General features: G+C 42.9%; 1 protein-coding gene across 2 annotated transcripts in view; it reads left to right on the top strand.

The window, feature by feature from the left end:
• The window catches only part of LOC141096970 (ranaspumin-like), a 75,585-nt gene extending 54,392 nt beyond the window's left edge, over positions 1-21,193 (top strand). Inside the window, exons 12-15 of one of the 2 annotated variants that reach the window (XM_073587513.1) lie at positions 1,349-1,399; positions 8,696-8,743; positions 8,834-8,858; positions 20,706-21,193. In XM_073587513.1, the coding sequence (XP_073443614.1) occupies positions 1,349-1,399; positions 8,696-8,743; positions 8,834-8,858; positions 20,706-20,758 (177 nt within the window). In that variant the 3' untranslated portion in view covers positions 20,759-21,193. Of the gene's footprint in view, positions 1-1,348; positions 1,400-8,695; positions 8,744-8,833; positions 8,859-10,497; positions 10,742-20,705 lie in introns of those variants that run through there. The other variant, XM_073544698.1, reaches the window with a different exon arrangement.
• The last annotated feature ends 2,822 nt before the right edge of the window (positions 21,194-24,015 follow it).

Here is a 24,015-nt window from a genome sequence, read left to right as displayed (position 1 = left end):
CTGAGGAGAGTCCAGGACAGCTCAGTCAGAGTCCTTGAGTGGCAGCTATGGTGTCAGCGAGGAGTTCATGTAAAGCATGGTGGAGTGGCAGCTATGGTGTCAGTGAAGAATTCTTGCAAAGCTTTGTGGAGTGGCAGCTATGGTGTAGAGCTGCACTCAGTTGCTGGACTCTTTTGCTGGAAGCCGCACTCAGGTGCTGGACTCCGTTGCTGGACAGCTGCACTCAGGTTCAGGACTCCGTTGCTGGACAGCTGCACCCAGGTGTTGGACACGGTGGGAGGAAGATGCACTCAGGTGTTGGACTCTGTTGCCTGGAGCAAGTGCATCAGAGCAAAGCTAAGTGTTTCCCTGTTTGTCACTTTTCCTCATGTTTGTGTTAGTACAGCGGTGGGGCCAGTGCCTGCACCACCCAGCTCCCTAGTAAGGAATAGGTGTAGGGTGTGCTAGGGTGACAGGTATCCTGATCGGCGACAGGTGAGGAGCCTGTATAGGGAACGTTAGGAGTGTTAGGGACACTGACTCAGGGGAGTGCAGGAGGTCTCCACATCCCCCGTTCCCTATTGCAGGGCCCACCGTTGTAAATGTTTCCCTATCCCCTGTGTCTTGTTGTATTAGTTACCAGCCTGCAGGCCTCGTCACACTGTACAATTACACGTGCCATGTCCTGTTGTATTAGTTACCGGCCTGCTGGCCGTGTCACACAGGACGGGGCACGTGACAATTAGATTAGAAAGACAGGGTGGACAGCAGTGTGAGCAGTCTCTTCTTACATCAGCACTCCTGATATTCCCAGTATTAGATTAGAAAGACAGGGTGGACAGCAGTGTGAGCAGTCTCCTCTTACATCAGCACTCCTGATATTCCCAGTATTAGATTAGAAAGACAGGGTGGCAATTTTTTCAGGATCTGTATAGAAAACTATAGGGAAAACACAAAAAACACAGTTCACAGACAGCAGATTTTCCCATAAAAAATGCTTTAAAAACTTTTGTAGCGCAACTGTTAAATACAGAACAAAATAAAATTTTTGACAAAATTCGCAAAATTCATGAACCTCGTGCACCATTTTGATGAATGGGGTGAAAAAATTTCAGCAAATGCAACAACAAAAATTACTTTAAAAAATCTTCAAATGCTAAATTGTACCCAAAATGTTTACATGGATTCTTTTTTATTTATGTTGCCATAGCTAGAAAATTGTAATTTTCAACAGAGAACTAGAACATCTGGAAATGAGCTCTGTTTTCTACTGATCCATCATTTTATAGCCCAAAAAAACATGCAGCATGAGGTTTCTTTCAAATGTTTACTTTAAGATGAAGCTTTCTCATCATTTACTTTTCTCTAGGTGGTCCAAAGTATAACTCAAGATACGATTGGACTTGTGGCTGATAGCAAGGTAAATTAAGCTTTTTTTCCCTTTTGCCCCTTCTTTCACTTCTATACATAGATATCCCTGTTTATTAATCAATTTAATTCTGATGCTTATACAGCTCTGAAGCTCCCCTAGCAGAATAGTTATTTGTCAGGTGAATGAGGGTTTGACCTACAGGTCTCTATCTCTCCTGACTCACCTTCACACGGCAGTACTCAGCACCTGTGTTCTCTATGAGAGAGCTACAGTCAGACTCTGGTGGATTAATACATGGAGAACAAAATGAGCGGCAGTCCAAAATTTTTCTCTCCCCAACATCATCTGTCAGGGGAGAGTTAGGAGGCCTCCCTGCTTATTAGACTATTGATCGATCCTGCTCATGTAGGGGCTTCGACCAACAATCTATATATATAAAATTGAATGTATGTGTGCATGTATGTGTTTATCACCAATCAATCACAAACCAATCACAGCTTTCTACAGAGCTGTTTAAGAGAAGCTGAGCTGTGATTGGTTGCTATGAGCAACAGTTCTCCTTGCAACCAATCACTAAGCATCTTTTATTTCACCAGAGCTGTTTAAAAGAAGCTGAGCTGTGATTGGTTGCTATGAGCAGCAGTTTTCCCACTCCACGACAACACCTCTGCAGACACTGACTGAGCGGGAGAAATCTAGCATCCTCGGGAACATAACCTCCCAGCCATTGTCTGCCCTCCAGAAAGGAGCAGAGAGCACATGACAGAAATGAATCCCCCCCTCCTGTGCCCATATACCAATCACACATCCTTCATCCCATAGGCATATCTTCCCTCTTAGCGGGATCTCCGGTATGAAAGTTAGGGCAAATCCCTCAGCACTCTGATTCTGACCCCAGGCTTCTATTAAAGGGATCATTGGTATGGAAGTCAGGGCAAATCTATCCAGCGCTTTGGTTTTGACCCAAGGCCTCTCTTAAAGGGATCACTGGTATGGAAGTTAGGACCATTCCACTTAGCGCTCTGGTTCTGACCCCAGGCTGACGGGATGATGTGGGATATTAGGGGGTAGTAGTCCGGTGGCTCTGACTGATGGGATGATGTGGGATATTAGGGGTAGTAGTCCGGTGGCTCTGACTGACGAGATGATGTGGGATATTAGTGGTAGTAGTCTGGCGGCTGTGATGGGATGATGTGAAATATTAGGGGTAGTAGTCCGATGGCTTTGATGGAATGATGTGGGATATTAGTGGTAGTAGTCCGGTGGCTCTGGCTGACGGGATGATGTGGGATATTAGGGGTAGTAGTCCGGTGGCTCTGGCTGACAGGATGATGTGGGATATTAGGGGTAGTAGTCCGGTAGCCCTGGCTGACGGAATGATGTGGGATATTATAGTGAATGTGGCTATGCGGAGTGGGCTGGGCTATACACTCAGCTTTATATATATAGATGTAATCATTATAATTTTTTATAACTAACCATAGTTAGTTACTATGCCCGGACATTGCCGGGCTCTTCAGCTATTAGTCTAATATATATAGAGGCCTTAACATTCTCTGCAGAGCTGTACAGAGATTGGTATCACTCACATCAGACCATGTCCTGAACAGGGCATACTATCCAAATTACCTATCACAGACAAACAATCGAGCAAACGTCATGAGCACTTGAAGAATAAGGACTTGTTGGCCTTCTTCCATTTCTGTTTTCAGAAATACTTGTAGTCTACATAATAGACCATCATTTAGAGTCTTAGAACTTTAAGGCTACTTTCCCAGGTGAGTTTTTGATGTAGCATGATTTGGGTCGGCTTTTACCGTCTCCAATGCTGCGATCACCATTATTCACCGAATAACAGTGACTGCAAAAAAACCCCTCAACATCTTCTTCTGGGAAAAAAATGGCAGGCACACGCGCAGTGCGCCCACTAAGATCTGCGAGCCGGCACCCGGCAACAGGACATTTTTTCTATTGGTTCATTTTAACCACTGTGATAGACCTTATCACAGTGATCAAAAATAAAACAATAGTAAATCAAACCTCCCTTTATCACCACCTTAGTTAGGCAAAAATAATAAAATAAAAGATGTATTTTTTTCCATTTTTCTATTAGGGTTAGGGTTGGGGCTAGGGTTAGGGGTATGGTTGGGGTTATACCTAGGGTCATGGTTGGGGCTAGGGTTAGGGTTGGGGCTAGGGTAAGGGTTAGGGTTTGGCTTAGAGCTAGGGTTAGGGTTGGGATAGGGTTTGGGTAGGGATAGGGTTAGAGCTAGGGTTATGGTTGGGCTATGGTTAAGGTTGGGGCTATGGTTAGGATTGGGGCTACGGTTAAGGTTGGGATTAGAGCTATGGTGGGGGTGGGTCTAGGGTTAAGGTTGGGGCTATGGTTAGGGTTGGGGCTAGGGTTAGGTTTGGGAATAGAGCTAGGATTAGGGTTGGGCTAGTGTTAGAGTTAGGGTTAGAGCTAGGGATAGAGTTGGTCTAGGGTTAGTTTTGAGGCTATGGTTAGGGTTGGGGTTAGAGCTAGGGTTACGGTTGGGGTTAGAGCTAGGGTTAGGGTTGGGCTAGGGTTAGGGTTGGGGCTAGGGTTAGAGCTAGGGTTAGAGTTGGGCTAGGGTTAGGGATGGGGTTAGGGTTGGGGTTATAGTTGTGTTGGGGTTAGGGTAGTGTTGGGGGTTAGGGTTGTGGTGTTGGGGTTAAGGTGGTGTTGAGGTAAGGGTTGTGGTTAGGGTTATGGCTAGGGTTGGGATTAGGGGTGTGTTGGGGTTAGGGTTGAGGTTAGGGCTGTGTTAGGGTTGGATTTAGAATTGGGGGTGTCTACTTTTTAGGTACATCAGGGGGTCTCCAAATGTGACATGGCGCCCCCACTGATTCCAGCCAATTTTGAGTTCAAAACGTCAAATGGTGCTTTCTCCATTCTGAACCGTGCCAAGCGCCCAGTGGCTTTCCCCCACATATGGGGTATCGGCGTACTTAGGAGAAATTGCACAACAAATTTTGTGGTTTATTTTCTCTTGATACCCTTGTGAAAATAAAAAAATTTGGTTCCAAAATAAAAAATTTTGTGAAAAAGTTTATTGTTCATTTTTTCCTTCCACATTGCTTTAGTTGTCATGAAGCACCTGAAGGGTTAATAAACTTCTTGAATGTGATGTTGAGCTCCTTGAGGGGTGCAATTTTAAGAATGGTGTCACTTTTGGGTATTTTCTGTTATATTGACCTCCCAAACTGACTTCATATGTGAGGTGGTCCTTAAAAAAATGGTTTTGCAAATTTTGTTGGAAAAATTAGAAATTGCTGATCAAATTTTAATCCTTATAACGTCCTAACAATAAAAAAAGTTTCCAAAGTTTTGCTGATGTAAAGTAGACATGTAGGAAATGTTATGTATTAATTATTTTGTGCAATATGACTCTGATTTAACCTCTTAGTGACAGAGCCAATTTGAAGCTTAATGACCAAGCCAATTTTTACAATTCTGACCACTGTCAATTTATCTGGTTATAAGGCTTTGTGCACACGTAGCGGAACTCCCGCGGTGACTTCCGCGGGAATTCCGGAATTCCATTCCGCTGGAAAATCGCATTTTAAATTCCCGCGATTTTCCAGTGGAAAAACTAGCGATTTGCAAGCGTTATTAGCTTGCAGAATGCTAGCGTTTTCCAAGCGATCTGTAGCATCGCTTGGAGAACTGATTGACAGGTTGGTCACACTCGTCAAACATAGTGTTTGACGAGTGTGACCAACTTTTTACTATTGAGGCTGCCTATGCAGCATCAGTAGTAAAAAGATCTAATGTTAAAAATAATAAAAAAAATAATAAAATTGGGTTATATTCACCATCCGGCGTCCCACGCAGCCTTCCTGGGCCTCAGCGATGCTCCCGTTCCTAGTAATGCCTTGCGAGACCTTTGATGACGTTGCTGTCTCGCAATACTGTAGCGATCTCGTGAGGAATAGGGACCGCTACAGTATTGCGAGACCGCGACGTTATCAAAGGTCTCGCAAGGCATTACTGGGAACACGAGCATCGCTGAGGCCCGGGAAGGCTGCACGGGACATTGGAAGGTGAATATAACCCGATTTTTTATTTTTTATTCTATTTTTACAGGTTTATGGTGCCCACAGCCTGGAGACAGTCTCCTCTCCTCCGAACCGTGGGTACCATCCGCAAATGTTCTGCTTACTTTTCGCATGGTGGGCACAGCCAGATGCGGAAAGTAAGCAGAACAATACATTTCTATGTGGGCGGAATCCCCACGATTCCGCAAAATTAGTGAGCATGCCGCAGATTTTTCCGCGATGCGATTCCGCCACGGGAAAATCCGCAGCATTAGCACAGCATTGCGGAATCCCATAGGAATGCATGGGATGCTGTTTTTTTGCGTTTTTGCGGCAAAAACGCTCGTTAAAAACCACTGCAAAAATGCAAAAAAACTATGACATGTGAACGCAGCATAACTCTGGAAAATTTCTCCCATATGACTTGCGTTTATTTATGAAAACAACGGAAATATGGCGAAAATTTTGAAAATTTTGCAATTTTCAAGCTTTGAATTTTTTTGCCCTTAAATCACAAAGGTATGTCACACAAAATACATAATAAATAACATTTCCCACATGTCTACTTTGCATCAGCAAATTTTGGTAACAAATTTTTTTTGGTTAAGAAGTTATACAAGTTAAAATTGGACAAGCAATTTCTCATCTTGACAACAAAATTTACAAAACCATTCTTTTTTAGGAACCACATCACATTTGAAGTTACTTTGAGGGGTGTACATGATGGAAAATTCCCAAAATTGACACCATTCTAAAAAGTTCACCCCTCAATGTGCGCAAAACCACATTCAAGAAGTTTATTAACCCTTTACAGGAACTGAAGCAAAGTGGAAGGAAAAAATGAACATTTAACTGTTTTTCACAATTGTTTTATTTCAGAACCAATTTTTTTTATTTTCACAAGTGTAAAAAGAGAAAATGAACCACAAAAGTTGTTGTGCAATTTCTCCTGAATGCGCCGATATCCAATATGTGGAGGTAAACAACTATTTGGGCGCTCGGCAGAGCTCAGAATTAAAGGAGCACCATTTGACTTTTTTAACGCAAAATTGGCTGGAATTGAGATCAGACGTCATGTCGCATTTGCAAAGTCCCTGATGTGCCTAAACAGGGAAACCCCCCACAAGTGACACCATTTTGGAAACTTGACCCCCAAAGTAACTTATCTAGATGTGTGGTGAGCACTTTGAACCCCCAAGTGCTTCACAGAAGTTTATAACATAGAGCTGTGAAATCATTTTTTTTTTTTTATAAAATATTTTTGCCCTCAAATTTTTATTTTCCCAAGGGTAACAGGAGAAATTGGACCCAAAAGTTGTGTAATTTGTCCTGAGTACATTGATACCCCATTTGTGGGGTGCATGTCAGGGCTCAGGAGGGAGGGAGCACCTTTTGACTTTTTGAACCCAAAATTGGATGGAATCAATGGTGGTGCCATGTCGCTTTGGGAGACCCCCTGATGTACCGAAACAGTGGAAACCCCCCAATTCTAACTCCAACCCTAACCTGAACACACCCATAACCCTAATCCCAACCCTAAAAAGCATTAAAAAGCGGCACTGTGGTTTAAGTACTGGTTTAAGTACCCTTAACTGCCACTGTTAAAAGGCGTATCAGCGATCGTTAAAGGGTTAGGGGCACAAAAATTAAATTTTGAAAATTGCAAAATTTTCAAATTTTTTGACAAATTTCCGTTTTTTTCATAAATAAACGCAAGTCATATCAAAGAAATTTTACCACTAACATGTAGTACAATATGTTATGGAAAAACAATCTTAATCAGTGGAATCCGTTGAAGTGTTCCAGAGTTATAACCTTATAAAGTGACAGTGGTCAGAATTGTAAAAATTGGCTTGGTTATTAAGTACAAAATTGGTTCTGTCGCTAGGGGTTTAAATATTGTTGCTTTGTGTTTGATACGTCTCTGTATTTGGCTTTGACAAAACTTTATTTATACAGTCATGAGTGGATTATATGCATTTTTAGTGTGTTTCAACAGTGGAAATGTATTAAAATATTAAAAGGGCATATAATTTATTTATCTGTGTATTGATTCACTATGTACAGACAAAGTGTTAGAAACGGCGGAACGCACTATATAAAATAATAATAAAGTGCGTTCGCCGCTCGGGATCCACAATGCAGTAGATGATATGACCGCCGCTAAGTGGTGGCAGGCAAGCAATATGGCGGAAATACGCACGTGGGTTAAACGTCACCCAGGTGAGCAGAGCAATCTCTGTTAAGTCACAGAGGTGCCAACAAAGACAAATACAATAAGGCTGAGCCTGTTGGAGTCACAGTACTCAGAGTAAATGCACACACGGTATCAGGTCACAGGAGCAGAGCCAAAGACAGAGGAGCTGCATCCGTCTAAACCTACCGTGCATCCGACGTCGCAACTGCGGACGCCAAGGAGGGCTGCAACTGCAGTTCAGCGTAGGACACTGCCGCTAGACAACAAAGCTAGTACGCAAGCACAATGTCAGACGCTAGCAACTGTGGATGATGTAGTAGTGGCACGCTGGCGCTGACTCTAAGCTTAGTCCCTGTCCACATACGTAATATCAGAGGGAAGGGGTTTCAAATGAGTCATTCACCAGAATCATACATCCATTATCATTCACACAGTAGCAACTAGAGACTATACTAGCGCATGGCGGAACGGCTATGCGCGCTTTTTATAGCTGCCGGGACCTTCCGGAAGATTCCAGATCTCCGAGATGGACCAATGAGATCTGGAGCAGGACCTGAGCACATGACTCCCAATCTCCAATGGGAAATCGTCTCATGAGCATGCTCAGTAGGAGGACAGAGGGACTTAGCCCCTGGAGAGATTTGCTGCAAGGCAATCTCCTCTGCGGTAGATAAACAGCAAGAGACCGCAGAATGTAAGGGTCTGGATTCCTCCAGAGCAAACGCGGAAACCTGACGCCTAACTCAAAGGCAGCATATAGTCAATAATTTAACAAACTACCCAGTGTATTAATAGATAGTAGCATGAGTAAATTTGTGAATAAGGGTAATGTGATATTTGCAATGAACTGAACAGTGAGCCCTCAAAGTCAATGTTACTGGTGGGCCCCAGGCACCAAAGTCGGATTCTGCATACAGAGACATCTTAGCTACAGACACTACATTAGTAACTTATCTTTTTGCATGTAAACTATTTTTAGATATTTTTCTAAAAAACGCCTTAATTCCTATTATGTCATCAGTGTAGTTTCAAGAAATATTTTATGTAATTGCTGTGTATTATGGTATTCATTTCTGCCTCTGCAGGCGGCTGAACCAGTTGTTAATATTATAGTAGACGTTTTGTGTGGTTTGGTAAGTATATTGACCAATTATAATTAATGCAATACAATATAGATACTGTACATGGTATTTGGATTTGTAATACGGTTTTCTCTCTTTTAGGTGGACCTTATTCTTCCAACACTTTGTAAGTAATTCCTGGATAATTGAAATGTAAAATTAATGTAAGCTTTAATTAATCCCTTTCAGTTGTGGACTATGTTTGTTGTTGCATTTTCATTCCTTCCTCCTTCATCCAAATGCCATAACTTTTTTTATATCCATATTAGAGCTTTCTTTTACTATATTTTTATTTTTCTGTTACTGGAGCTCTGTAATGACTTATTCTTGCCCAGTGTGCTGTAGTATTAATTGGTATAATTTTTGGGTAAATAATGTGTTCATTGCTTTTATTGCATTTTTTAAGGAGGACAACGAAACATTTACAATTCTGGAGATTGAATAATTTTTAAGCTTTATGTCATTTGCCATATTGGTTAATTTCATATTTTAATAGATCAGATTTGTGTGAATGTGGCAATTGCAAATATTGTTATGTTTTAATGTTTTCTGAATTTCTATAATTTTGTATTGAGGAAAAAGGGGAAGACTTTTTTTGAAATCTTTTAATCTTTTTACTGCACTTTTATTTTTAGTCTTCATAGGGGACTTGAAGCTGTGATTGTTTTACTAGTTGTTCTATTATTCTGCATTATTGCAGCACAGAAATGAAATGACAATCTTTTATGAAGCCCAGTCATGGGTTGGACTTTATACGAGCACAAAGATGACAACCCAAGGGAATTCATTAGGGTGCATTGGCTCCCGAATCCGTGTATCAACAGGATTGTGCCAAGTAAATGCTTCTGTCAGTGATTGACAGTAACATGGTGGCTCAGTGGACAGCATGATGGCTCAGTGTTTAACACTATTGTTTTACAGCATGTAGCTTATGGGCCCATGATGTGTGGCCCGCTACTGTTTGCCAACTTGGTGCATTAGCACCAGGTCTAGGAAACAAGTATGAAGTGTGAGGAGCAAGTCTCCAGATGGTGACTTTTGTAAAATCTGCACCGAAAAGCAGATCTGGATGCTCACATACTGGATGAGGAAGATAAATATGGTAAGCAGAAGATATGATGAAACTGCTAGTTTGATGGTTGTTTGAACCTGGGTGAAACAGTTCTGTAAGTATGCTTGAATGGAGGTTAAGTAGGCACCCCTGGATGTACTGTAAGTATCCTGCCTATAAAGAAATGGGCACAAGGTCACAGTGTGCTATTTGTGTGGGAAGCTTTGGCTGTCTATATACCAGCGTCTGAGTGTTACTACTGTGGTCGGACGTTGAATGTGGCTTTCAGCTGTCTCTCAGAGCTGAATGCAGTCCTCTCGGTAAGAAAGGATGGCGAAACCTGATGTAGGGTCTTTTGAGAAACATAAAATCACAAATTATTCGCAAGGTACAACCACGGATTCCCACATGTGGCAATCACAGTCCTGGTCATGTTATACAAAAATGTAATCTTAGCCTTTTTGAAAAGGACCACTGTGTGATAGCTAGAGAAAAGGGACAAAGCATATCCAAATCAGCAGATCGTTGGGGATATTCCCAGTAAAAAGTCATAAGTACCAAAATTAACCTAATAGAGCACTATAAGGTGATCTGGCAAACAGAGTTAGGGGGACCCAAAGATTATTGATGTATATAGGAATAAAGGTCAGCCTTCTAACAATGTAAATAGTAACAGCATTTTTAAAACCTCAAGTATTTTTAATGTCTTTTCTAGGATCCTGAATTAAACCACAACATAAGAGTTGTCTCACAGACTCTAAACAAATATGGAATCATAACTGCAATATCTTCTCTTCTTTGCATCTTCGATACTAAATCGCCAAAAAGCTCATTCATGATGTATGATTCAATGTGAAAACTACAAGAATCACAAGTGATAACAAGTTCCAGGAACTTTTGCCACCATTTTCATGACTTTTCTAACTTTAAGTTATCTAATAAAATTCATAGCAATTTAATTTTTTTCGTGCTTATTTGCTTTACCATAAAAAACTAGTATCAATATTAAATTAATGTAATTTTGTACAAGTTTATACACATGATTTTCCAGAGAAGGGAAACCTAGCGCAAAGGGATTATTCAGTCCACGACTGCATAAATTTAAAAAAGTATTGATTGAGCACTTATTTGTTAAAAACTTCCAATAATTCATTTGCAACTTCTTAAAAAACATATTGTAATGCAAGCTCTAAAGAACATGTGATCAACATCCAATGCATTTTGAGCTGAACATATTTCTTATCCACATCATTAGTGAAAGTAAGGCATCATTCAGACTTCCGAGAGGCATGTACGTGTTTTGCGTTTTTCATGGAAAGAACATGCACCACTATGTTCTTACCAACAGGGAGGAAATGGTTGAGGAAGTAAAGGTGGCTGTGAATTTATGAGGCAGAGGTCATGCTATCCTCGAATTTTAGATTGCAACAGGAATATAACTGGGAAGAAAAAAGCACAATAGGGTCTTATCCAATGACAATAGGGAGTAGGGAAAAAGTGAGATACACTCACCTTCCAGAGTTACTTAATGGCAACACATGAATGGCATGTAACAGCTACTGCAGAGATACTGGTCGAGAGGACGACCACAGGTAGAAGGAAAATGACGGAAGGTATCACTCATGCGCTGTTGAGATAGAATCCTTAAAATCAAATCGTTTATTGGAACAGGTTTACAAGTCAACACGTTTCAAGGTCACGCCAGACCTCTTCATCAGGACAAACCTGATTACAAGAGGAGGAAGACCAGTGTGCGGAGGAGGGCCCCCGCAGAGTGTCTCGGACGGAACCAAGGGGACCGCCATCTAGGTTCCTAAGAGAACTGTACCCGGGGGTGGAGGAGGAAGGTGGACGACTGAGAGTGACAGGACAGCAAGGGGAGGGGTGAGTATAAAAGGGGCAGGGAACATGCAAGGGGGTCAGTTAGCAGAATGGCAGACACGGAGCAAGAGACTGTGGGGGCGTGAGAGAGCCAGAGCGACAAACAGTGACCAGAGAGGAGGCCAGCAGCACAGGTGAGATTTACAGTGGCATTCAGGGAGGAGGCGCCGAGCTTACTGACAAGAGACTGCCGCTTCACTCCAATCCGGAGTCACGACCTGCCCACGGTCGTCCTCAAACGTTGCCGCTGTGCTCCAGCCCGTTGCAGCCTGCCCGCTGCCACACGCAGATGCTGCTGCTCCACTTCAACCCGTGGCTGCGGCCTGTCCATCACCGCCTGCAGCTGCCATCACCCCGCTGCAGTTAGCAGTTGGGGCCTACTCCTCGCTAACAGAGAGACTCTTTGCACAGCCCCAGGCCGTGCACGTGGCCTACCAACAGCCACTTCTCGTAACTGCGATACACCCCTGCTTGGGGACTGGAGTCTCCCTTAACTCACTAACTAGTGGAACCCCGCTGCTTTCACAGGGGGTTACCTCATCAAAGGACTCCCTCAGAGCCTGTTGTGCCCCTACTCCTCTTGGGCACTGGAGCGCCCAAAGACTACGCCAGATCTTCAGCAGCTGGGCCCAGCGGTTGCGACACCAAAGCAGCTTCATCAGAGACGCCGAGGGACGTCAGGACGGATAAGTGACACTATAGGAAATAAGGACCCGTAGTCGGCCATACCGCGGCCCTATAGTAACCGGCCTTTGCACGGTTAGTTGTGTTCTCTTTAATAGTGTTTGGTTGTACTGAGTCCCTGCGAGGACAATTGCTGTTACTTTGTTTTGGTTGCTTAGGATAGCCCTAGCGGCTTCAATTTATAAAAGTTACTTCCCAAAGTACAACTCAGTCTCGCGTCTTGTCACTGCATCCTGCGTACCTGCTATTAATACACCAGCAAGTACTCAGACTTTAAGGCTGGATTTCAGAAAAGCAGATTTTATTAGACTCAGAAAGAGGGTAGGAAAGGTCCAATGGCTCGATGTTCTAAAGGACAGAAATGTCCAAGAAGTACGGAAGATTTTGCTAAATGATTTTCTCACTGCACAATCTGTAACAATCCTGAAAAGAAGGAAGAATTGGAAGCATTTAAATAGACCAGGATGGATGAACACAGAACTTATTCACTTATTATAAAGGAAAAAAGAAATGTATATCAAATGGAAAGAGGGAGCCATATCTAAATAAAAATACAACACTGTTGGCAGGGAATGCAGGGCAAGAGTTAGAAGCGCTAAAGCCAGTAATGAAGTGAAGCTTGCAAGGGATGTCATGATCTCAGTGCGGGTTTGACTCGCACATGTGGGGTTAATGTTTGGAACCAGTGCTGATGACTGGCATTTCTGGGGTTAAAGGTTGTGATCCCGATGCAGGCTTACCTGCACACCTGGGGCTATGATTGTGGCCTCTCCCTGGTTCTGGGGGAGGCTTCTTATAGCCTCAGGACGCTCCCATCCCTGTCAGTTATACTCTTGCCCTTGGCATTGTGTGGTGATCCCTGAGTGTGTTAGTGCTGTGTTCTGGTTGCTTGATTCTCTGTGTATGACTCGGTCTGTTCCCTGGATATCGCTTTGGATTCTGCCTGGTACCTCCTATGTCTGTTTGGTTTTGATCTCTGCTTGGCCCTGATTATCCGCTCTGTCTCCTCCCTGGTACTGTACTGATATCTTGTGTATGACCTTTTGCTTTGTCTGACCTCCCATCTGTTTATCCCTCCTGTACCTCGCTGGTCTGTACCGTGCATGAATTCTGCTTTGCCATAATCTGAGTTCTCTGGCTTCTCTGACACTATTAGTTGAAGCACGCTTTGTCACCTCTGCTGCCCTGCTCCCCAGGTAACTCTTAGCACTGCTTCTGTTCTCAGGACACGTGCACTGGCTCTATGAGCAAGTGTAGTGCGGTGTCTCTGACTTTATAACTGACCTATTCAGTTTTTTTGTTTTTTTTTTCTGAAAAAAAAAAAAAAAAGTGTGTGTTATCCTCATGGATCCCATACAAGCCTTGGCTGATCAGGTCAAGCACCTGACCCAAATGTTCCATAAGCTCAATGTGGAACAACGCACGATGGCCCAGTCGCAGGCCTCGGCGGCCGAGCCGGAGGGGAAGTTGTTTGTCCCAGAGCAACTTCGCCTGAAACTCTTGCAGGAGTTCCATGAATCCAAGCTGAGTGCTCACCCTGGTATTTCAGCCACACGTCTGGCGGTGGCTAGGATCTTTTGGTGGCCTACCCTTGGTTCGGACATAAAAAAATTAATTGCTGGTTGTGGGGTCTGCGCTCGTTCTAAAAGCTCTCATAGCCGGCCGGCAGGGGAGCTGATACCCTTGGCAGTGCCCGAAAGGCCATGGACTCACTTATCCATGGATTTTGTTACCAATCTCCCTCCATCTAAGGGTAATACAGTGGTATGGGTAGTGGTGGACAGGTTTTCTAAGCAGGCTCATTTCGTACCCCTGTCCGCACTACCGTCAGCTGAGACGTTGTCCAGGTTGTTTGTGCAGCATGTGATCCGGTTGCATGGGGTACCCCTGAATGTGGTGTCTGATCGTGGTGTGCAGTTTGTGGCTAAGTTTTGGCGTGCTTTCTGCAAAAAATTAGGTATGTCTCTGTCCTTTTCGTCTGCATACCATCCTGAGAGCAATGGGCAGACGGAGCGCACTAACCAGTCCCTGGAACAGATCCTCAGGTGTCTAACCTCTGCTAGACAGAGTGACTGGTGTGATGCACTGCCGTTGGCTGAATTTGCCTTCAATAGTCGGGTGAGTCAATCCACTGGTAGGTCCCCTTTCTTGATTAACTATGGGTTCAGTCCTCATTTTGGTGAGTTTTCTCATCTGGATTCGGGGTGCCCGGGGGCTGAGGACTCTGTTCAGCGGTTAAAAGATACATGGGAAGAAGTCCAGCGGCGTATATCCAGGTCTCAAGGCAGGTATAAGTTTTTCGCGGACAGGAAACGAACACCTGGTCCCATGTTTCGGGTGGGAGAGAAAGTTTGGCTCTCCACGCGAAACATTAAGTTAAAGATTCCGTCAGCCAAGTTAGGACCCAAATTCATTGGCCCGTAAAAGATTGTGGAAAAAATCAATCCAGTGGCGTATAGGCTGTGCTTTCCACCCTCTTTCAAGATCCCTAACGTCTTCCACAAATCTCTACTGAAACCTTTTGAAGCAGTCCGGGGAGACACCGAGTCTGCTGCTTCTCCTGTTTTGGTCGAGGGGCAGGTGGAGTACGAGGTTGGTCATATCGTAGATTCCAGGTTGGTAAGGCGGTCGGTACAGTACCTGGTCCATTGGAAGGGGTATGGACCGGAGGACAGGTCCTGGGTACCGGCCCGGTTGATGCATGTTGATCGCCTGGTACGGGCTTTCCATGCTAAGTACCCGGGCAAGCCTGGGGGTCCAGAGGCCCCCCGTTGAGAGGGGGGTACTGTCATGATCTCAGTGCGGGTTTGACTCGCACACGTGGGGTTAATGTTTGGAACCAGTGCTGATGACTGGCATTTCTGGGGTTAAAGGTTGTGATCCCGATGCAGGCTTACCTGCACACCTGGGGCTATGATTGTGGCCTTTCCCTGGTTCTGGGGGAGGCTTCTTATAGCCTCAGGACGCTCCCATCCCTGTCAGTTATACTCTTGCCCTTGGCATTGTGTGGTGATCCCTGAGTGTGTTAGTGCTGTGTTCTGGTTGCTTGATTCTCTGTGTATGACTCGGTCTGTTCCCTGGATATCGCTTTGGATTCTGCCTGGTACCTCCTATGTCTGTTTGGTTTTGATCTCTGCTTGGCCCTGATTATCCGCTCTGTCTCCTCCCTGGTACTGTACTGATATCTTGTGTATGACCTTTTGCTTTGTCTGACCTCCCATCTGTTTATCCCTCCTGTACCTCGCTGGTCTGTACCGTGCATGACTTCTGCTTTGCCATAATCTGAGTTCTCTGGCTTCTCTGACACTATTAGTTGAAGCACGCTTTGTCACCTCTGCTGCCCTGCTCCCCAGGTAACTCTTAGCACTGCTTCTGTTCTCAGGACACGTGCACTGGCTCTATGAGCAAGTGTAGTGCAGTGTCTCTGACAAGGGAGACCAAAAGTTGCAAAATAGGATTTTGGGAGTATATCGAAAGCAAAATAAAAGTAAAAGATGCTATAGAATGCTTACAGGATGAAAAAGGTGAAGTGGTCAAAAATGATGTTGAGAGGGCCAAACTTGTAAATTCCAATTTTGCATCTGTGTTCTCCATGAAAGCAAATGCAACATCAACTGATCTTCATGATGCCATTGAAGGAATAAAAGAATCCACACTATCCATAAATAGAGAGAAGGTGAGGGAACATTTAGCTAATTTAAATTAATTTAAACCTCCTGGTCCAGATGAATTACATCCTAGGGTACTGAAAGAGGTAGCAGAGGAAATTGCAAAACCACTAGCCAGAGTCTTTGAAAAATCCTGGAAAATAGAAGACCCAGAAGATTGGAGAAGGGCAAATGTTGTCTCTATTTTCAAAAAAAGCAAAAAAGCCAGGAAATTACAGTCCAGTAAACCTTACTTCTATCCCAGGAAAGATCTTTGAACAAATTATTAATCAGTATGTATGTAAGTACTTGGATAAGAATATAGTAATTAACCAGTGCCAGCATGGGTTTATAGCAGACAACTCATGCCAGACTAATCTAATTTCCATCTATGCTGGAATCACTGACTACGTGGGTCAATGACCATTTGCATCCTCTAATCTCCAGAATTCCTGGTTATTTAAAGGATTCTTCCTCTGTTCTTATGTCTTTGGAAAATGTATATTGGGATAATAATTTGAATTTTTTACATGTGATGTAGTCCTTCTTTTTTCTTCCATCCCCCATTCTTTGGCAATTAAAGCTGTTAACCATCATTTAAATTCTTATAGCAATTATTCTGATGAACTGAAGCAGTTTATTATCAGGTCACTCACGTATCTACTCAAACATAATTTTTTTATGTTTGATAATTCAGATTTTTTACAGGTGCTTGGAGCACCGATGGGTTCCAATTTTTCTCCGTCTCTCGCCATCCTATACATGGCCTGGTGGGAGGAATTATTTATTTTTTCTGATGCCAAACCTTTTTCAAAGGACATTTTTTGGTTTGGTAGATACGTGGATGACCTGATATTTATTTGGCAGGGTTCCCCTTTAAAATTGCAGGACTTTCAAAATTTTTTGAATTTTAATGATTTAAATTTATCTTTTACCACCAGTAAATTTGGTACTCAAATTTCCTTCCTAGATATTCTATTGACTGGTGATGGTACTACACATAAATTTCATACTACAGTTAACAGAAAAAATATTGCTGGTAATTCTTTGTTATTGTCATCTTCTTCTCTTGCCAAACACACCATTATGTTGAGTTTAACCCCTTAGCGACCACCGATACGCCTTTTAATGGCAGTAATTAAGTGTACATAAACCACAGCGCCGCTAATTCACAACGCTGTGGAGAAAGTGAATAGCGCCCCCCAGTGTCGGATTTTCTCTGGGGTCTCGGCAGCCGGGGGTGGCCGAGACCCCAGAGAGCATGAATCGGTCAGTTTTTACTGACCCCGCTTTTGCGATCGCCGTTATTAACCCTATAACGGCGACCGGAAAAAAAAAGTCGCGATTTTGCATTAAATTTCTCTTTCCTCTGATGTGATCGCACATCAGAGGAGAGAGAACTAGGGTTCCCAATTCCCCCCAGTACCTCTCTGTGGTCCAGGGTCCCCTCCCGGTGGTCCCGCGTCCCGTCGGCATCCTCCGGTGGGCGCCACCATCTTGGATCCGGAAGAAAATGGCGGGCGCATGCGCAGTGCGCCCGCCGGGAATCTGCCGGCTCCGGCTGGCAAATTCCATTCATTCATTTTGATCACTATGATAAACTATCATAGTGATCAAAATAAAAAAAATAGTACATAACCCCCCCGTTTATCACCCCCTTAGTTAGGCCAACATAACAAAATAAAGAAAATATTTTTTTTCAGTTTTCCGTTAGGGTTAGGGTTGGGGCTAGGGCTAGGGTTAGGGTTAGGGTTAGGGCTAGGGTTAGGGCTAGGGTTAGGGTTAGGGCTAGGGCTAGGGCTAGGGTTAGGGTTAAGGTTAGGGTTACGGCTAGGGTTAGGGTTAAGGTTAGGGTTAGGGCTAGGGTTAAGATTAGGGTTAGGGTTAGGGCTAGGGCTAGGGTTAGGGTAAGGGCTAGGGTTAGGGCTAGGGTTAGAATTAGGGTTAGGGCGAACTAGGATTAGGGTTAGAATTATGATTAGGGATTAGGGTTGGGATTAGGGTTAGGGTTAGGGATGTGTTGGGGTTAGGGTAGGAGCAAGAATTGAGGGGTTTCCACTATTTACCAACTTTTGGGGTCTAAAAAAATCACTTTTGTGGAAATAAAAAAGACTTTTTATTCTCACACTCTGCGTTTATAAACTTCTGTGAAGCGCTTGGGGGTTCAAAGTGCTCACCACACATCTAGATAAGCTCCTTGGGGGGTCTAATTTCCAAAATGGGGTCACTTGTGGGGGGTTTCCACTGTTTAGGCCCATTAGGGGCTCTGCAAATGCAACATGACGTCCGCAGACCATTCCATCAAAGTCTGCTTTCCAAAATGGCACTCCTTACCTTCCAAGCTCTCCCATACACCCAAACAGTGCTTCCTCCCCACATATATGGGGTATCAGCGTAATCAGGACAAATCGCACAACATCTGTGGGGGTATGATTTCTCCTGTTACCCTTGTAAAAAATAAAAATTTGGGGGCGAAAAGATCATTTTTGAGGAAAAAAAATGGATTTTTTATTTTCATGGCTCTACGTTATAAACGTCTGTGAAGCACTTGAAGGTTCAAAGTGCTCACCACACATCTACATAAGTTCCTTAATGGGTCTAGTTTCCAAAATGGGGTCACTTATTGGGGGTTTCCACTGTTTAGGGCCATCAGGGGCTCTCCGAACGCAACATGGCATCCGATGTCAATTCCAGCCATTTCTGCGTTGAAAAAGTCAAACGGCGCTCCATCCCTTGCGAGCTCTGCCGTGTGCTGAAAAAGTGGTTTACCCCCACATATGGGGTATCAGCATTTTCAGGAGAAATTGTACAACAAATTTTGTGGTTGAATTTCTCTTTTAACACTTGTGAAAATAAAAAAAATTGGTTCTGAAGTAAATTTTTTGCAAAAAAAAGTTAAATGTTAATTTTTTCCTTCCATATTGCTTTAGTTTCTGTGATGCACATAAAGGGTTAATAAACTTCTTGAATGTAGTTTTGAGCACCTTGAGGGGTCTAGTTTTTAGAATGGTGCCACTTTTGGGTATTTTCTGTCATGTACACCCCTCAAAATGACTTTAAATATGATGTGGTCCCTAAAAAAATGGTTTGGTAAATTTTTTTGTAAAAATGAGAAATCGCTGGTCAACTTTTAACCCTTATAACTTCCAAACGAAAAAAATTTTGCTTCCAAAATTGTGCTGATGTAAAGTAGACATGTGGGAAATGTTATTTATTAAGAAATTTGTGTGACACATCTCTCTGATTTAAGGGCATAAAATGTAAAGTTTTAAAATTGCAAAATTTTCAAAATTTTCACCATATTTCTGTTTTTTTCATAAATAAACACAAGACTTATCGAAGAAAATTTACCACTAACATGAAGTACAATATGTCATGAAAAAACATTCTCAGAATCAGCAGGATCCATTAATGCATTCCAGAGTTATAACCTTATAAAATGACAGTGGTCAGAATTGTAAAAATTGGCCTGGTCATTAAGCTGCAAACTGGCTCTGTCACTAAGAGGTTAATAGAATAAATAAATTATGCTCTGATCGTGGTACTTTTATGAAGGAAAGCATAATTGTTCGTCAACGCCATTTTGGATAGAAGCTATAATCAATATGATATTCACATATTCACATTGCCCTTAATAAGGTTCAAAAACAGTCACGATTTAGGTTTTCTGGGAACAAATCTTTATTGTCTAATATGCATTCCCCTTTAGTGTTTTCGACTCCATATAGCCCTCAGTTTAATTGTAATAAAAATATAGTTAAAAAATATCTTCCTATTGTTAATCAGGATGAGAAACTGGGCAAAACTGTGCAAAATTGTTGCTGATGGTTGTAATTTTGTAGCCAGAAGGGGCTATAGTTTGGGCAATGCTTTGTCACCGAGTCTTTTGAAACATGAGTCTCCTTCTGCAACGTAGTTGTCTGCAAATGTTTCTTTTAAATGAGCTAGTAATCGGTGTAATGTCGTTACTTTTGCAGTTGACAAGACTAAAGCCCCCGTCACACATAGCGATCTCGCTAGCGAGATCGCTGCTGAGTCACAAGTTTTGTGATACAACAGCGATCTCACCAGCGAAATCGCTGTTTGTGACAGCGACCAGCGACCAGCCTCCTGCTGGGTATCGCTGATCGCTGTGGAAATGTCTGGATTTTTTTTGATCGCTGGTCTCCCGCTGCCCAGCACGCATCGCTGCGTGTGACAGGCGGGAGACCAGCGATCTGCCAGCTGGCGCTGGTAACTAAGGTAAATGTCGGGTTTCTAAGTGCAGCGCGGCACTTAGATACCCGATGTGTACCTTAGTTACCAGCGCGCTGGTGCAGGGAGCTGGTAACCAAGGTACACATCGGGTTTCTAAGTGCTGCGCGCCCCTTAGAAACCTGATGTGTACCTTGGTTACCAGCTCCCTGCATCAGCGCGCTGGTAACTAAGATACACTGCGGGTAACTAAGCGACGTGCGTCGCTTGTTACACGCCTGTCGCTGGTGCTGATCGCTGATGAAGCTGCCTGTTTGGCAGCTCACCAGCGATCCTGTAGCAATGCACCAGCGATCCTGACAAGGTCATATCGTTGTTGGGATCGCTGGTGCGTCGCTATGTGTGACGGGGCCCTAAGTTCATTTGTTCTTTTTCAGGATTTTCCTTAGCTATTACGTCATTTGTGAATTGTGATACACAGTACATAATATATTGCATCTGTTGTGTTCCATGTCAGATGCAGTAAATTGGCTGTACAACAAGAAAAATGAAAAAAAAACGCATAGCTGAACATATTACCAACATACAAAAGGCACCTCAAAGCATTTTGTGAATGTTCATCATGGAGATGTTACTAATTTTTCCTTCTATGATTTTGAGAAAATTTGCAGTCCCATATGGGGTGGAAATAAACAGAAAATGTTAACTACAAGAGAGGCATACTGGATTCTGAAATTGGACACCAGGTTTCCAAGAGGAATGAATTCAAGAAACGATTTCTTTTATATTTATTGAATGGGTTTCTCAGTTTTGTGTTTGCACATGTTCCTGCATAATTTAGTAATTGTTAATCAATTTTGATTGGCTGTTTGTTACTATTTACTGTGACCATTGTTCTATGAGTGAATCCTATGAGTAAGGGTGCATTTATACACCTGAAACGCGTCAGGTTTCCTCATGTTTTTTAATGATGACTTGATTGCCGAATAAAGGTTTTTCATTTTATATTTTTGTGGTGTGCTTTATCCCTATTCCATTTCATTTGATGTCAAATGTAATCTTCTAAAAAAGGAATATAGATCTCATTCGAGTACAAACCAGTCAGGTGAATTTGAGGGGCAGAATGAAAGCTCTCTTGACAAAGCGTCATGTTCAGTATCCAATAATTGTAATGATGATATATTTACCACCAGTTCTCTATTAACTACTTGTTCTTCCACTTCTCCTCCATGTTCTGTTTCCTCATCGTTGTATTGTGTACCATTCTCTGATCGCGTGCTGTATGTTTTCCTCCTGTGTTTCCAGCCGCCTCTCCGGCCCCTCCTTTTGGTGTTGTTTTGTCTATCTTGTCTCTTAACAAAAAGTTAGTCAATGTTGTACCTCCAATACTGGATTTATCTGGAGAGTCAGACTCGGCCGTTGTAAAGCCGAATCTCTGCTGATTCACATCTTGGGGTTTAATCCATCTCTGGGACTGAGTAAATTTCCTTCTCCTATTATTAGAAAGAGATTGAAAACCAGTATATCAAGAAAAAATATGACCAGTTTTATAATCTTCAGCATCCCGAAACCATTTAGTCCTTTTCGTCATTTTGATGTCACCTCTGAATTTCACAAGGTTCTCATCCAATTGGGTTTTACACGAGTTCATTTCCTGTGCTGTCAGCTGTGTTGTCAATTGGTGCTCCAGATCCACAATATTCTTCCTGATCGTCTCCATCTCCATGTGTAGGAACGCGATGTTAAGGAGCATAAGATCAAATGAAAACTTATTTGCTTCAAACCTGGTACAAAATTGTGCATTGTCAGCTAGCAATGTTGGTTGCCTGGAGTCCTGGGTGCTCGGTCACATGACATCATCATGTGGTCTTGCCCCAGTGATGCAGAGTGGCTGAGCATGTGCGATCGGGCACCTAATGGCCGGGGACATTTCTCCCATCCATATTAATACTGGGTATTGGCTCTGGGGCATAACCTTTTTTGGAGCAATCTGATGAGATGGACCTTATTGGCCTATGCTAATATTTCTATGTATCATGAGTCGGGGACACAGGTTGGTCTGTGGTTTCCTTGATATGATTATGCCTTACAATGATTGGTGCAGCACTGTAGTGGGGTTTATAGTTTCCAATATTATTTTGTTTGTTTTTGTTAATTATAATGACTATGTTATATAGATTGCACTATATATAAGCATTGTAAGGATTATGTTTGATAATGCTTTGTAAAATATGTATGTAATAGAAGTGGGCAGTACCTTATTGGTGATTGGTGTGAATGTATGTCCACACTATATAAGGCTGCCATTTCAGATAGCATGTATACTTGATAAAGAACACCACTGGTTGAAACGTTGCATTATGGCAGATTAAAGATTTTTTCAACTTTTCACTCAAATTGGATCCTGTTCCTTTTTGCACTTGAATGTAACACGAGGGTCACGGGAAAGGCAGCAGTACATAAAGTTGGCCATATGTGTCAAGCTCCATACAGCAAAAACTTCCTTGTCTCCTCCATGATGACAACTCTCTATCTCCTCCTCCTCCTCCCTCTCTTCATACTCATTCCTATCCTCAGCCAATCCACATAGGAAAGATGGGATGAAGGTTATGTGGTTACTAGCCTCTGTTGCACTTGCCACCAGCTCCTGTTCCTCCTCTTCCTCTTCCTCTGCGTCCACTTTCTCTTTGTTACCCAATTTGTGCTGAGCAGTTGAGATGAGTCTGGGCTGGCTACAATCTCTCTGTGCTATGTCCTCCTGCATCCCCAGCTGATCCGCATGCAAATCTTCATGTTTAATTGTGTGCAGCGACTGTTTAAGTAGGCACGCAAGCGGGATAGTTGCACTAACTATGGCGTCATCGCCACTCACCATCTTCTTGGAGTCCTCAAACTCTGGCAGAACCAAGCAAATGTCAGAGATCCATGCCCACTCTTCAGTTGTTATGTGCAGAGGCTGACAAGAATACCGACGGGCGTGTTGGAGCTGGTATTCTATGTCAGGAAAATATTAATTATTTTCCATTGTTCTGGGGACACAACCAGAGTAAATAGTCAGTTTGGAATGCTGAGTTTTATTGCCTGCCAGCACTAGCAGAGCTGAATTTGTTTTCTTCCAAAAACCTCTTTGTCTTCTAAGCATAACACTCAAAGTCAAATTCAATAACACACATTAATCCCAGAAACATGAATATTAGATTTCCAGGATCTGTGCACTTGGGGTTACGCATGGCAGCATTTTGCAGCATTTAGGGCTATCAGAAACCTGAGAAATGAATTTCTGCTAACCAGCAAATCACAGACATACTGTGTGTGGACTCTAAAAAACGGTAAAATCAAAAGGGAAAAAATAATGCCAATATCGCTGGCCTGTGAGCTTCCAGGCCAAAGACATGAAGAAAAGGAGTTATTGATAACATTCAAAGATATGTGTACCTCACAGAAAACAGCCGGGCAGCAAAGTGGGAGTTCCTAGTTTTATGGCTGAAGCATAAAACAAGAAAGTCCAACTGTGGCATTCATTCAGAACCAGGAAAGACAGCTGAACACAATGTTGTGGTACTGGATCATTTCTTTGGGATCTCTCCTCCCCTTTAGCGACACATCATACCTGTGACTGAGATTTATTAAGCTTCGTATTTTTATCCAGTTTATTTCAAAACTGTTAGGCTATGTGCCCACGCTAGCATTTTTAAACGCTCAGGAAAAGGATCCCCTTCCCAGAAATCGCGCGTCTTTTTCCGCTCGTTTTTTGCGCGATTTTTGACGCGATTTTGACGCGTTTTTTGACACGCGATTTCTGGGATCATTGGGGATGGCTAAAAACG

This window comes from Dendrobates tinctorius, unplaced genomic scaffold (assembly GCF_039654945.1).
Source record: "Dendrobates tinctorius isolate UK_male_01 unplaced genomic scaffold, ASM3965494v1 ptg000001l, whole genome shotgun sequence".
In the NCBI taxonomy this organism is placed as follows: domain Eukaryota; kingdom Metazoa; phylum Chordata; class Amphibia; order Anura; family Dendrobatidae; genus Dendrobates; species Dendrobates tinctorius.
The sequence above is the reverse complement of the archived record's forward strand: the minus strand, read 5'-3'. Positions and strand labels throughout refer to the sequence as shown.